The following is a 16148-nucleotide window of genomic DNA, read 5'->3' on the forward strand; positions in this document are numbered from 1 at the left end:
GGCAGTCATGCCCTGATGGCGGCCCTGCTGGAGGCTGGAGGGGCCCCCTCTCCCTCGGGGCCCCCGTTCAATGAACCGGCTGCACGGGCGGTAGTTCCGCCCCTGTCTGAACCATCTCTTATAACAGCAGCATGTAGTCTGAACCATCTCTTATAACAGCAGCATGTAGTCTGAACCATCTCTTATAACAGCGGCATGTAGTCTGAACCATCCCTTATAACAGCAGCATGTAGTCTGAACCATCCCTTATAACAGCAGCACGTAGTCTGAACCATCCCTTATAACAGCAGCATGTAGTCTGAACCATCCCTTATAACAGCAGCATGTAGTCTGAACCATCCCTTATAACAGCAGCATGTAGTCTGAACCATCCCTTATAACAGCAGCACGTAGTCTGAACCATCTCTTATAACAGCAGCATGTAGTCTGAACCATCCCTTATAACAGCGGCACGTAGTCTGAACCATCCCTTATAACAGCGGCATATAGTCTGAACCATCTCTTATAACAGCAGCACGTAGTCTGAACCATCTCTTATAACAGCAGCACGTAGTCTGAACCATCCCTTATAACAGCAGCATGTAGTCTGAACCATCCCTTATAACAGCAGCATGTAGTCTGAACCATCCCTTATAACAGCAGCATGTAGTCTGAACCATCCCTTATAACAGCAGCACGTAGTCTGAACCATCTCTTATAACAGCAGGATGTAGTCTGAACCATCCCTTATAACAGCAGCATGTAGTCTGAACCATCCCTTATAACAGCAGCATGTAGTCTGAACCATCCCTTATAACAGCAGCATGTAGTCTGAACCATCCCTTATAACAGCAGCACGTAGTCTGAACCATCTCTTATAACAGCAGCATGTAGTCTGAACCATCTCTTATAACAGCAGCATGTAGTCTGAACCATCCCTTATAACAGCGGCACGTAGTCTGAACCATCTCTTATAACAGCAGCATGTAGTCTGAACTATCCCTTATAACAGCAGCACGTAGTCTGAGCCATCCCTTATCAACATGGATTCATGAGGGATCGCTCCTGCCAAACAAACCTGATGGCCTTCTACGAGGAGGTGAGCTCACAGCTGGACCGGGGAGAGTCAGTGGATGTTGTATACCTTGACTTCTCCAAAGCGTTTGATACCGTGCCACACAAAAGGTTGGTATATAAAATGAGAATGCTTGGTCTGGGGGATAATGTGTGCAAGTGGGTAAATAGCTGGCTGAGTGATAGAAAGCAGAGGGTGGTTATCAATGGAGTAAGCTCAGGGGGTGTCAGGGTTACTAGCGGGGTGCCTCAAGGGTCTGTCTTGGGCCCTATATTATTTAATATATTTATTAATGATCTAGTGGAAGGGTTGCATAGTAAAATAGCAATATTTGCAGATGATACTAAACTTTGTAAAGTAGTTAATACAGATGAGGATAGGGCACAGCTACAGGAGGATTTAGATAAATTGGGGAGTTGGGCCAAAAAATGGCAAATGGGGTTCAATGTCGATAAATGTAAGGTCATGCACATGGGAAAGAAAAACAGCAGTCACCCATACATATTAAATGGGAAACCGTTGGGGAAATCTGACATGGAGAAGGACCTGGGCATCTTGGTTAATAGCAAATTAAATTGGAGTGCCCAGTGTCAGGCAGCAGCTGCGAAGGCAAATAGAGTCATGGCATGCATCAGAATAGGAATAGGGGCATATGATGAGAACATTGTTCTTCCTCTGTATAAAGCGCTGGTAAGGCCGCACTTAGAATATTGTGCACAGTTCTGGGCTCCGGTGCTCAGGAAAGACATATTGGAGCTAGAGAGGGTACAAAGGAGGGCGACTAAGGTAATAAAGGGAATGGAGGGACTAGAATACCCAGAGAGGTTGTCAAAATTAGGCCTATTTACATTGGAAAAGAGAAGGCTTAGGGGAGACCTCATAAACATGTATAAATACATCAGGGGGCAGTACAGAGATCTCTCCCATGACCTGTTTATACCAAGGATGGTGACAAAGACGAGGGGGCACACTATGCGTCTGGAGGAAAGGAGGTTCCTGCACCAGCATAGAAGGGGATTCTTTACGGTCAGAGCCGTGAGACTCTGGAACTCTCTGGGAGAGGAAGTGGTGATGTCCAACTCACTTAATGAGTTCAAGAGAGGCCTGGACACCTTTCTTGAGAACAATAAAATTACATCTTATGCTTAGTTAATTAATCCAGGGATTTAATCTGACTGCCAGATTGGAGTCGGGAAGTGAATTTTTCCTCAATGATGTAAATTGGCCTATACCGCATGTTTTTTTTTGCCTTCCCCTGGATCAACGCTGCGGAATAGCTGCAGTGCACAAGAAATAGGCTGAACTCGATGGACGCTTGTCTTTTTTCAGCCTTATAAACTATGTAACTATATATATATGTAACTATGTAACAGCAGCATGTAGTCTGAGCCATCCCTTATAACAGCAGCACGTAGTCTGAACCATCTCTTATAACAGCGGCACGTAGTCTGAACCATCCCTTATAACAGCAGCACGTAGTCTGAACCATCCCTTATAACAGCAGCATGTAGTCTGAACCATCTCTTATAACAGCAGCACGTAGTCTGAACCATCTCTTATAACAGCAGCACGTAGTCTGAACCATCTCTTATAACAGCAGCATGTAGTCTGAACCATCTCTTATAACAGCAGCACGTAGTCTGAACCATCTCTTATAACAGCAGCACGTAGTCTGAACCATCTCTTATAACAGCAGCACGTAGTCTGAACCATCTCTTATAACAGCAGCATGTAGTCTGAACCATCTCTTATAACAGCGGCATGTAGTCTGAACCATCCCTTATAACAGCGGCATGTAGTCTGAACCATCCCTTATAACAGCGGCATGTAGTCTGAACCATCCCTTATAACAGCAGCACGTAGTCTGAACCATCCCTTATAACAGCAGCATGTAGTCTGAACCATCTCTTATAACAGCAGCATGTAGTCTGAACCATCCCTTATAACAGCAGCACGTAGTCTGAACCATCCCTTATAACAGCAGCATGTAGTCTGAACCATCTCTTATAACAGCAGCACGTAGTCTGAACCATCTCTTATAACAGCAGCACGTAGTCTGAACCATCTCTTATAACAGCAGCATGTAGTCTGAACCATCTCTTATAACAGCAGCATGTAGTCTGAACCATCTCTTATAACAGCAGCATGTAGTCTGAACCATCTCTTATAACAGCAGCATGTAGTCTGAACCATCCCTTATAACAGCAGCACGTAGTCTGAACCATCCCTTATAACAGCAGCACGTAGTCTGAACCATCTCTTATAAGAGCAGCATGTAGTCTGAACCATCTCTTATAACAGCAGCACGTAGTCTGAACCATCCCTTATAACAGCAGCATGTAGTCTGAACCATCTCTTATAACAGCAGCATGTAGTCTGAACCATCTCTTATAACAGCAGCATGTAGTCTGAACCATCTCTTATAACAGCAGCATGTAGTCTGAACCATCCCTTATAACAGCAGCACGTAGTCTGAACCATCTCTTATAACAGCAGCATGTAGTCTGAACCATCCCTTATAACAGCAGCACGTAGTCTGAACCATCCCTTATAACAGCAGCATGTAGTCTGAACCATCCCTTATAACAGCAGCATGTAGACTGAACCATCTCTTATAACAGCAGCATGTAGTCTGAACCATCTCTTATAACAGCAGCACGTAGTCTGAACCATCTCTTATAACAGCAGCACGTAGTCTGAACCATCTCTTATAACAGCAGCACGTAGTCTGAACCATCCCTTATAACAGCAGCATGTAGTCTGAACCATCTGTTATAACAGCAGCATGTAGTCTGAACCATCCCTTATAACAGCAGCATGTAGTCTGAACCATCTCTTATAACAGCAGCACGTAGTCTGAACCATCTCTTATAACAGCAGCACGTAGTCTGAACCATCCCTTATAACAGCAGCACGTAGTCTGAACCATCTCTTATAACAGCAGCATGTAGTCTGAACCATCTCTTATAACAGCAGCATGTAGTCTGAACCATCTCTTATAACAGCAGCATGTAGTCTGAACCATCTCTTATAACAGCAGCATGTAGTCTGAACCATCTCTTATAACAGCAGCATGTAGTCTGAACCATCTCTTATAACAGCAGCATGTAGTCTGAACCATCTCTTATAACAGCAGCATGTAGTCTGAACCATCCCTTATAACAGCAGCATGTAGTCTGAACCATCCCTTATAACAGCAGCACGTAGTCTGAACCATCTCTTATAACAGCAGCATGTAGTCTGAACCATCTCTTATAACAGCAGCATGTAGTCTGAACCATCTCTTATAACAGCAGCATGTAGTCTGAACCATCTCTTATAACAGCAGCATGTAGTCTGAACCATCTCTTATAACAGCGGCATGTAGTCTGAACCATCTCTTATAACAGCAGCATGTAGTCTGAACCATCTCTTATAACAGCAGCATGTAGTCTGAACCATCCCTTATAACAGCAGCACGTAGTCTGAACCATCTCTTATAACAGCAGCATGTAGTCTGAACCATCTCTTATAACAGCAGCATGTAGTCTGAACCATCTCTTATAACAGCAGCATGTAGTCTGAACCATCCCTTATAACAGCAGCATGTAGTCTGAACCATCCCTTATAACAGCAGCACGTAGTCTGAACCATCTCTTATAACAGCAGCATGTAGTCTGAACCATCTCTTATAACAGCAGCATGTAGTCTGAACCATCTCTTATAACAGCAGCATGTAGTCTGAACCATCTCTTATAACAGCAGCATGTAGTCTGAACCATCTCTTATAACAGCGGCATGTAGTCTGAACCATCTCTTATAACAGCAGCATGTAGTCTGAACCATCTCTTATAACAGCAGCATGTAGTCTGAACCATCCCTTATAACAGCAGCACGTAGTCTGAACCATCTCTTATAACAGCAGCATGTAGTCTGAACCATCTCTTATAACAGCGGCATGTAGTCTGAACCATCCCTTATAACAGCGGCACGTAGTCTGAACCATCCCTTATAACAGCGGCATGTAGTCTGAACCATCCCTTATAACAGCAGCACGTAGTCTGAACCATCCCTTATAACAGCAGCATGTAGTCTGAACCATCTCTTATAACAGCAGCACGTAGTCTGAACCATCTCTTATAACAGCAGCACGTAGTCTGAACCATCTCTTATAACAGCAGCACGTAGTCTGAACCATCCCTTATAACAGCGGCATGTAGTCTGAACCATCCCTTATAACAGCGGCATGTAGTCTGAACCATCCCTTATAACAGCAGCACGTAGTCTGAACCATCCCTTATAACAGCAGCATGTAGTCTGAACCATCTCTTATAACAGCAGCATGTAGTCTGAACCATCCCTTATAACAGCAGCACGTAGTCTGAACCATCCCTTATAACAGCAGCACGTAGTCTGAACCATCTCTTATAACAGCAGCACGTAGTCTGAACCATCTCTTATAACAGCAGCACGTAGTCTGAACCATCTCTTATAACAGCAGCACGTAGTCTGAACCATCCCTTATAACAGCAGCATGTAGTCTGAACCATCTCTTATAACAGCAGCATGTAGTCTGAACCATCTCTTATAACAGCAGCATGTAGTCTGAACCATCTCTTATAACAGCAGCACGTAGTCTGAACCATCCCTTATACCAGCAGCACGTAGTCTGAACCATCTCTTATAACAGCAGCACGTAGTCTGAACCATCCCTTATAACAGCAGCATGTAGTCTGAACCATCTCTTATAACAGCAGCATGTAGTCTGAACCATCTCTTATAACAGCAGCACGTAGTCTGAACCATCCCTTATAACAGCAGCATGTAGTCTGAACCATCCCTTATAACAGCAGCATGTAGTCTGAACCATCTCTTATAACAGCAGCACGTAGTCTGAACCATCCCTTATAACAGCAGCATGTAGTCTGAACCATCTCTTATAACAGCAGCATGTAGTCTGAACCATCTCTTATAACAGCAGCACGTAGTCTGAACCATCCCTTATAACAGCAGCACGTAGTCTGAACCATCCCTTATAACAGCAGCATGTAGTCTGAACCATCTCTTATAACAGCAGCATGTAGTCTGAACCATCTCTTATAACAGCAGCATGTAGTCTGAACCATCCCTTATAACAGCAGCACGTAGTCTGAACCATCTCTTATAACAGCAGCATGTAGTCTGAACCATCCCTTATAACAGCAGCATGTAGTCTGAACCATCTCTTATAACAGCAGCATGTAGTCTGAACCATCCCTTATAACAGCAGCATGTAGTCTGAACCATCTCTTATAAGAGCAGCATGTAGTCTGAACCATCTCTTATAACAGCAGCATGTAGACTGAACCATCTCTTATAACAGCAGCACGTAGTCTGAACCATCTCTTATAACAGCAGCATGTAGTCTGAACCATCTCTTATAACAGCAGCATGTAGTCTGAACCATCTCTTATAACAGCAGCATGTAGTCTGAACCATCCCTTATAACAGCAGCATGTAGTCTGAACCATCTCTTATAAGAGCAGCATGTAGTCTGAACCATCTCTTATAACAGCAGCATGTAGACTGAACCATCTCTTATAACAGCAGCACGTAGTCTGAACCATCTCTTATAACAGCAGCATGTAGTCTGAACCATCTCTTATAACAGCAGCATGTAGTCTGAACCATCTCTTATAACAGCAGCATGTAGTCTGAACCATCCCTTATAACAGCAGCATGTAGTCTGAACCATCCCTTATAACAGCAGCATGTAGTCTGAACCATCCCTTATAACAGCAGCATGTAGTCTGAACCATCTCTTATAACAGCAGCACGTAGTCTGAACCATCTCTTATAACAGCAGCACGTAGTCTGAACCATCTCTTATAACAGCAGCACGTAGTCTGAACCATCTCTTATAACAGCAGCATGTAGTCTGAACCATCTCTTATAACAGCAGCACGTAGTCTGAACCATCTCTTATAACAGCAGCATGTAGTCTGAACCATCTCTTATAACAGCAGCATGTAGTCTGAACCATCCCTTATAACAGCAGCATGTAGTCTGAACCATCCCTTATAACAGCAGCATGTAGTCTGAACCATCTCTTATAACAGCAGCATGTAGTCTGAACCATCTCTTATAACAGCAGCATGTAGACTGAACCATCTCTTATAACAGCAGCATGTAGTCTGAACCATCTCTTATAACAGCAGCATGTAGTCTTAACCATCTCTTATAACAGCAGCATGTAGTCTGAACCATCCCTTATAACAGCAGCATGTAGTCTGAACCATCCCTTATAACAGCAGCATGTAGTCTGAACCATCCCTTATAACAGCAGCATGTAGTCTGAACCATCCCTTATAACAGCAGCATGTAGTCTGAACCATCCCTTATAACAGCAGCATGTAGTCTGAACCATCCCTTATAACAGCAGCATGTAGTCTAATCCATCCCTTATAACAGCGGCATGTACAGTCATGGCCAAAAGTATTGAGAATGAGACAAATAGTAATTTTTCCAAAGTTTACTGCTTCATTTTTTGTAATGGCAATTTGCATATACTCCTGAATGTCAAAGAGTGATCAGCTTAACAGCAATTACTGTACTTGCAAAGTCAATATTTGCCCAGAAAATGAACTTTAACCCCCAAAACACATTTCAACATCATTGCAGTCCTGCCTTAAAAGGAGCAGCTAACATTGTTTTAGTGATTGTTCCATTAACACAGGTGTGGGTGTTGATGAGGACAGGGCTGGCGATCAATCAGTCATGATTAAGTAAGAATGACATCACTGGACACTTTAAAAGGCTGGTTCTTGGTATCATTGTTTCTCTTCAGTTAACCATGGTTATCTCTAAAGAAACACGTGCAGCCATCATTGCACTGCACAAAAATGGCCTAACAGGGAAGAGTATCGCAGCTACAAAGATTGCACCTCAGTCAACAATCTATCGCATCATCAAGAACTTCAAGGAGAGAGCTTCCATTGTTGTCAAAAAGGCTCCAGGGCGCCCAAGAAAGACCAGCAAGCGCCAGGACCGTATCTTAAAACTGTTTCAGCTGCGGGATCGGACTACCAGCAGTGCCGAGCTTGCTCAGGAATGGCAGCAGGCTGGTGTGAGTGCTTCTGCATGCACTGTGAGGCGGAGACTCTTTGAGCAAGGGCTGGTTTCAAGGAGGGCAGCAAAGAAGCCACTTCTCTCCAGAAAAAACATCAGGGACCGACTGATATTCTGCAAAAGGTACAGGGAGTGGACTGCTGAGGACTGGGGCAAAGTCATTTTCTCTGATGAATCCCCTTTTCGATTGTTTGGGACATCTGGAAAACAGCTTATTCGGAGAAGAAGAGGTGAGCGCTACCACCAGTCTTGTCTCATGCCAACTGTAAAGCATCCTGAAACCATTCATGTATGGGGTTGCTTCTCAGCCAAGGGAATCGGCTCACTCACAGTCTTGCCTAAAAACACAGCCATGAATAAAGAATGGTACCAGAATGTCCTCCAAGAGCAACTTCTCCCAACCGTCCAAGAGCAGTTTGGCGCCCAACAATGCCTTTTCCAGCGTGATGGAGCACCTTGCCATAAAGCAAAGGTGATAACTAAATGGCTCATGGAACAAAACATAGAGATTTTGGGTCCATGGCCTGGAAACTCCCCAGATCTTAATCCCATTGAGAACTTGTGGTCAATCATCAAGAGACGGGTGGACAAACAAAAACCAACAAATTCTGGCAAAATGCAAGCATTGATTATGCAAGAATGGACTGCTATCAGTCAGGATTTGGTCCAAAAGTTGATTGAGAGCGTGCCAGGGAGAATTACAGAGGTCTTGAAGAAGAAGGGGCAACACTGCAAATATTGACTTGCTGCATTAACTCATTCTAACTGTCAATATAACCTATTGGTACTCATAATATGATTGCAATTATATTTCTGTATGTGATATAAACATCAGACAAACACTAATAAAAACCAGAGGCCAGCAGATCATGTGAAAATATAATTTTGGTGTCATTCTCAAAACTTTTGGCCATGACTGTAGCTCCAGTCTATGGATGTAGTCTGGACCATCACCAGCCTGTATAACAGCCATCAATGGAGTTTAGTTAAAGAACAGGAATGATGATGTGTCCAGAACTATATCTCCACTACAATATTCAACTTTTCTCTAATAACTGAAAAATGGCAGGTAATTTTGTCATCATCATTTTCTATAGTCAGTACTATCTGACTTTGTCCTCCTCTAAAAGTCCCTGAATATCACTATATAAACAGGATATTTTTTTTTTTTTACAAATGCATGCTAATAAACCTTGATTACAAAATTCAAGAAACTTTTCATTCTAGGGGGATTTTCTTTTTGATGATCTGACTCATCTTCAGTGCTCAATCTTACAATAATAAGGTGACATTAATGGATATTTCTACACTTAATGGCCTATTTTTTTGATTTGTTACTTAAAAGTTCGTCCTCTACAAGTTCACAAATCCTTATATTCATTCCATCTGGATATAAAAAACTAGGGCCATTAAGTAAACATGCAAACCAAATGTTAAATATCCCGCAAGACACTTGTGTATCTGTTAGTATAGCATCAGCTGTTTCTGAGTACCGTACATGTAAATGACATGATAGAGCCATTATTCTACCAATCGGTGGCGTTCACAATCTACATATCCTTAAAGATGGCGCCTGCTGTTATGTCAGAAAATGCTTAAAGGGAATCTGTCATCTGATTTTGCCACCTTGTCTGAGAGCAGCATAATGTAGGAAAAGAGACCCTGAATCCAGCGATGTATCATTCATTTTACTGGGTGCCATTCTGACACAATTAAAGTTTTTCGATATAGCATGTAGAAGTGCTCAGAAAGCTGCTCCCGCCCACACCACAACCTTCTGTGTACACTTTGTATTGGCTGTAAGCTGATAATCAGTGCTGGGGGTGGAATCAGACCAGGAAGCACACAAGCTGTATTCTGGACAGTGATAATATTGTGCTGATAAAACACTAATTGTATTGAAACAGCACACAGCCTTATAAGTGACACATCCTTGGAATCAGTGTCTCAGCCCCTACCTCATGCTGTCCTCAGATTACATAGCAAAAACCTGCTGACAGTTTCCCTTTAAACTAAACCTTCTCATTTAAAGGAGTCATACATGTAAAAAAAATTATCTAAAATTGCACGAGCTTACTCCTGTGTCAAGCACAAGCTGGGCAGATGCTGGCACAGATACAGTATCTTTGCATTGGGGCACCTTTGTTGGCTGAGATATATTATCAAGATACTTTAATTGCATTTAGTGATATTTCCTTGAGCTAGCCCTTTAATGGGTTTTCATGGAAAACACTAATAGTGTTTCTTGGAGACCAAAATGTTAAATGTTCTTTCCTTAGCAGCTCTCTGATCCCCATCCCCTCATTTACTTTTGTGTGCAATAATGTAAAATCTCTATACAGAAAGCATTTAGCCTTCAGCAAACATTGACTTATTGCCGTATTATTATTACTGGGGAACATCATGATATTTCTATAGAAAATCACCCAAGGGGTTCTACAAGTACTGCATTTATTTTAGTTATTGCATAGTTTTATTCGAAAAGAGAAATCTTCAAACTAAAACCTTGTAGAACAGTGAGAGCTTAAAACCATCTTGTTCCTTAACATTTATACCTCAAATAATTCAATAATCTCTTTAATAGAGAATTTTTCTTCAATTAGAGCAATAAAGAAATTCAAAATTGTACAGCTGCCGACCAATGAAAAATCAGTCAAGGATTTAGACAGTAGGTTTATCCTACAAACAGGGCTCTTCTTCAGGCGTGTGTAGGCCCCTGGCCAATAGAATCATGATGGGGTCCCTGTTACCCAACTCTTAGTTTGATAAGCATGTAGAATATTTGCCCAAATCAGACTGGGTACCCAAAATGATACCGTTTTCCCTGGTGTGCCTGGTATCGACCGACCCTATTTACGAAAGGGCTTCTGCTCTGTTCAGTCATACATTATTTAACTTGGCTCTATGCCTGCTTTAAACCATTAGTAGGATTGTTTAGAATGACTTACTGTTTTTTGTGGCTTTTCTTCATCTGGCCAGTTTCTGGACATGAAATAGGTTTTCCTTTCTCGTATGTTTCTACCGAGATGCCATTAGTCACAAATATATTCGTGGCAACTGGAATTTTCTCATTCTTCACAGTCCCATTTGATAAGTCCAAAGGTTTGCACTGAGGGAGGTCCATGCACAAGACATCATAGTCCAGATTTACCTTTTTTGGAGTACTGTTCTTCTTTGATGTGCTTTCCTGGATAGAGGATTGAGCATACCCCTTCTTAGTTGGGCTTTTTGAACAACTCGCTTCTTTCTCGGAGTTCTTTCTTGGAGGTGGATTTAGGCCTGCTTGTGGTGGAGGCTTTTGACTAGTGTCAGTTGTAACAGTTCTTGATGAAGCTGACTTTTTTGATGTATTTGAAGGTGTTTTCTGTAGTGTATTGAGATGCATATCACTTTTACAGGTGGGCGAAGAGGGGAGATCAAGTGATTGAGAAGGACTTTTAGGTTTTGGGTTACTTTGTTTGACTTCTTTTGTATTTATATCAAAATGAGTTGGCTTGCTTACAGTGCTAACCGTGGAAGCCTGGTTGGCCTGGGCCATGGAATATCCATCCTTCATACTGCAGGAGTGAATTGTTTCACTTGACATTGGATGTACTGGGCTGGTTTGTGTTGCACTATTCTGTTTTACGTTTGGTTTCTTAGATCTCTGAACATCATGGCTTGGTTTCGGGGACATTTGACAATCTGTTGACTTTTGTCCAATTGAAGCCCGATGAGATAAATTGCTTTGCTGATACTGATGATTCACTTGATTGGTATTTCTGGAGGAACCAGCTTTCTTTACATCAGAGTTACTTCTAACATTGGACGCATCACGTACATTTGCTTCTCTGCTAGGATGCAATGTATAGTTGTCATGGCGGCTTCCTGGCTCTTCACTCAGGGTACTGGGAGTACATGGTCTGGTGGCATTAGTCACTTTGATAGTGGGCAGTCCATTCTTTTCTTCACAGGTAGATCCCGAGCTGCCCTGATCAGTATGCATGTGCATTTTTTTCATGTGATTAACTACTGTTGCTGCATTAAATGCTTGCTGCAAGAGAGATATAATAATATTATAATTTTTTTTTATTATTATTATTCCTTTGAAAAAAGAAAATCTAAAAAAGTTCACATCCCAAAGGATCGTATCTACAAGACAGAATAGACTTTATAGTTTAACTACTTTCGCCTTGGATTTAAAACTATGTTCTTTATAATTTATGATTCCACCAATTTCACCATCCGCATTTTAACATCATGTAATTGTAAGCTCCGATATTCTTTGTAGCAATGCAATGTAGGCCTCAAGTATCAAAGGTTGCTAAAGGGAAATATGGCTTTGTTGCCCATAGCAACCAATCACAACACAGCATTCATTTCATAAAGTGCTGTGGCAAAATGAAAGCTGTGATGTGATTGGTTGCTATGGGTATCAAAGACAGATAAATATGTGTCTATAGATCAGTGGTTCCCATTCACTAACAAGATGCAAGGTGATGCCACTTTGGTATTATATTATTCCTTGTGTCATATATGTAACCATAAAACCCCTGTTCATTACATGGTGATAAATGGAATTATTTTTCCACTGCAGAATGAAGTTATGATAATTGCAAAAAAAATGATGAATCAATACAGCATAACTCACCTTCCATTTACTTTTAGCAAAGTTCTTCTTGATTTGGATGCTCACCGAGCGGTAGATGTCTCGATGGAGAGCCGTATTCCCAGCAATCCTGCGGTGCATGAAAGTCCGTTGTTAATGTGCTAAAGAACATACTAAATACTTTTTTGGAATATATTGGAGAAAAACATATTGGAATAGCTCTCAGATTCTGAAGAAAGCAGACCCTCTATTAGCCATCAGCAGAAGCAGATCCTGTCGGCCCACGCGGCACACGAGGAGCCATTCTTCTGAGTATCTGCTGAGCGATGCTACATCTCCATAGATTGGTCTCTGAAGGTAATTGTGTGGCCTGATGCAGCTTCAACACTAACAGCTAATTGCCAGGATTAGAGAAGATGCCTGATATTTAAAGGGGTTGTCCACTTTCAGGAAAGTAGGCTTCAAACTCTGTAAAATAACAAACTCAAACTCACCCTTCCGCTGCTGCTCCAGTCTTCGTGTTTTCACTGGCTTCATGTCAATCGCATGCGTCACTGTTCTAGTCGGTCTGTGATCTCAGCGATCTGTGCAGATGTTGTCGTCATACTCAGCTGAGCTCAATGCACGAGTACTGAGCTCGGTGACTGGCTAGAGAGGTGACATACTGTAAACGCTATTGACTTGATGTCATTGCTGCAGCCAAAACAAGGAGACCAAACCCGCCACTGGATGCAAAGAGGGAGAGCACCTGCTGAGTTATCTATTTTGCAAGTTTAAGGCCTACTTTCTTGAAAATGGACAACCTCTTTAAAGAAAGGGTTGTCTTTTTGACTTGTGCTTAAAGTGAACCTGACAGTTGATACATGCTGCCCAGTCCACGGTCATCATGTATGGGCTGTATGATCTCAGCCAGGGATGTTTGACTATGAAACGTTGCGGTGTTTCAGAGAAAAACATACTTTAAAAGCCGCTTCTCCCCACCCACCGCCCTGGATTGACAGGTCTCTGCTGATACACCCACGTAGGCAGAGATCTGTCAATCCAAGGCAGTGGGCAGGAAGAAGCCACCGGGGAACCACCTGTCCGACTAGTCTCCAACGCGGTCTCGGTCCCCGGCGGCCTTTAAGGTGTGTTTTTCTCTGAAAGCCTTTCATAGTCAAACATACCTGACTGAGATCATACAGCCATGGGGGTGGACTGAGCAGCATGTATCAGCTCTCAGGTTCACTTTAATATTAAAACTAACCTTAACTTTTCTAATATCCAAAGTGTCAATTAAATAAATGTTAATTATGTATAAGCACATATATTAGAGGCAACATCTTTCCCGCTCTCAGGATCTCCAACATGATTTATGATCAGGATTCGTTTTATTCTTATATAAAATATGTGAGCGTGGACGTATTATCAGTAACTGCATACATAGGACTGTCTTTGTCAGCAGTCACATTAGGACTAATTTTCTGCTTTCAGAAAGCTATTTACAAGAACGCTATATATTAACTGCCTGTAATTCCCTCTGCTAAGCGTGGCCTAATTAGATGATCATAATTGGTAGACACGAATATAATACTGAGATGTTTCCAAATTGCTATACTGTGTTTATAGGATCATTTTGATTTTATTGCTAGTACAGAAGGCTTAATATTGTACTTAGGATAGATGTGTAGTACTAACATGTAGAGTGCCACTTGATTCCTATCTATCTTCATGTGGTTAAATCACAGTAAAATCATTCTGTCCTACAGAGAGGACTTAGGGAACAGCATCTCACCATGGATGTTTCAGGGCTATTTCACAGTTGTATCGTTTCTTGGGATCTTTTTCCAGCAGATTTCTGATAAAATCTTTGGCTAGAAAAAAAAAAAAAATCAAAGACTTTTAAGAAATTAAGTAACGAAGCCAGACTCAAAGATGTTTAGTATAAATTCTGGTGCAACAATTTATGTATTTTTTTTTTTTTTACAGGTTCTTAATAGAAGCAAATGTGTTCCCTATCAATGTAATAAAACATACACTTACCAGATATGGAAATATCATCCCAAAATGGTGACTCAAACTCATATGATCCATCTTTTATTTTCTCAAAGAGTTTAGACTCCGATTCCTCGTAGAATGGGGGGTATCCACAAAGCCTATACGTCAGAACAAAGCATGCTTTATCTTTGGCCATGTTCAGTCTACTTACAAACCTCATATGTATTCACTGCCAGATTCCACCTCTTTCTCTAGTTTTCTTTGCTCATATTCAGCATTTATTAATATTTGATCTCCTGTGACCAACACAAAGCAATCATTGGTCACAGTCACAGTCACTTCTAACAAATATAATATGCTTTGTTGCTTTATCACCTCGAAAAAGGGAAGCAAAAATCAGAAATGAATGCAAGTATACCTACTAAGTTACTTACAAAATATAAGTTATGACTCCAATAGACCAGCAATCCACTGCTTTACTATATGGCTTTTGTGCAAGGACTTCGGGAGCTAAAAGAAAAAAATAACTATTTTATCTCAACTATGCAAAAATGAATGAATTATATTCTGTTGAATTCTTGTTACATTTGAGTAATATATAAATTAAAAAAAAAAGACTTCACCTAAAAAGACTGATCCAGGCACAAATCTATGCTATCCTTGGTTTTCAAATTCCCATAAGTAAATCTGGGAACTCGATTATAAGTTCATTAAGGATCATTCTTACTAAGGCCACGTTCACACGTTCAGTATTTGGTCAGTATTTTACATCAGTATTTGTAAGCCAAAACCAGGAGAGGAACAATCAGAGGAAAGTATAATAGAAACATGTCACCACTTCTGGATTTATCACCCACTCCTGGTTTTGGCTTATAAATACTGATGTATTGAGATTCTGATTTGGCTTTTATCCTAAATCATATGGCAAGGCTCGTTAAAGGGTCGATATTGACTTTTAGGATTGCAACTTCCAATAGGTGGCGCTAGAGTTCAAGTCCTCTTCCTCTCTGAAGAGACAATTTGCATAAATACTGATGTAAAATACCGTCCAAATACTCAATGTGTGAATGTGGCCTAAATGGGTTTTCTGGCTTTATGATATTGATGTCCTATCCTTGGGTGAGGATAGATCTGTGTAGGTTCGACATCTAGAGCTCCTACTGACCAGCTGATTTCAGCTTCCCCAGGGACTGTTATAATTAGACACACATTAGATAAAAATAGGCCGAACTTGTTGATTTCGACAGGACCGTATGAGGGCTTGTTTCTTGCGGGATGAGTTGTATGTTTGAATGACACCATTCATTTTACCAGATAGTGTAGAAAATGGAAAAAAAAATTGCAAGTGCAGTGAAATTGCAAAAAAAGTGCAATTCCTCAATTGTTTTTGTGTTTTTTTTATTTACCATGTTCACTATATGGTAAAACTGATCTGCCATTATG

At 41.3% G+C, this 16148-nt stretch overlaps 1 protein-coding gene across 3 annotated transcripts in view; it reads right to left on the reverse strand.

Annotated features, from left to right (window-relative positions):
* LOC141223837 (calcium/calmodulin-dependent protein kinase type 1G-like) overlaps window positions 1–16148 on the reverse strand; it is a 236017-nt gene that overhangs the window by 48280 nt on the left and 171589 nt on the right. For all 3 annotated transcript variants that reach the window (XM_073666860.1, XM_073666858.1, XM_073666859.1), the window contains 5 exons: window positions 15140–15215; window positions 14751–14863; window positions 14503–14581; window positions 12771–12858; window positions 11089–12173 (listed from right to left, as the gene is read on the reverse strand). In XM_073666860.1, coding sequence (XP_073522961.1) covers window positions 11089–12173; window positions 12771–12858; window positions 14503–14581; window positions 14751–14863; window positions 15140–15215 — 1441 coding nt within the window. The remainder of the gene's footprint in view (window positions 1–11088; window positions 12174–12770; window positions 12859–14502; window positions 14582–14750; window positions 14864–15139; window positions 15216–16148) is intronic.

Source organism: Phyllobates terribilis, unplaced genomic scaffold (genome assembly GCF_046119375.1).
Source record: "Phyllobates terribilis strain yellow unplaced genomic scaffold, ASM4611937v1 Scaffold_2__4_contigs__length_985480577, whole genome shotgun sequence".
NCBI classification, from domain to species: domain Eukaryota; kingdom Metazoa; phylum Chordata; class Amphibia; order Anura; family Dendrobatidae; genus Phyllobates; species Phyllobates terribilis.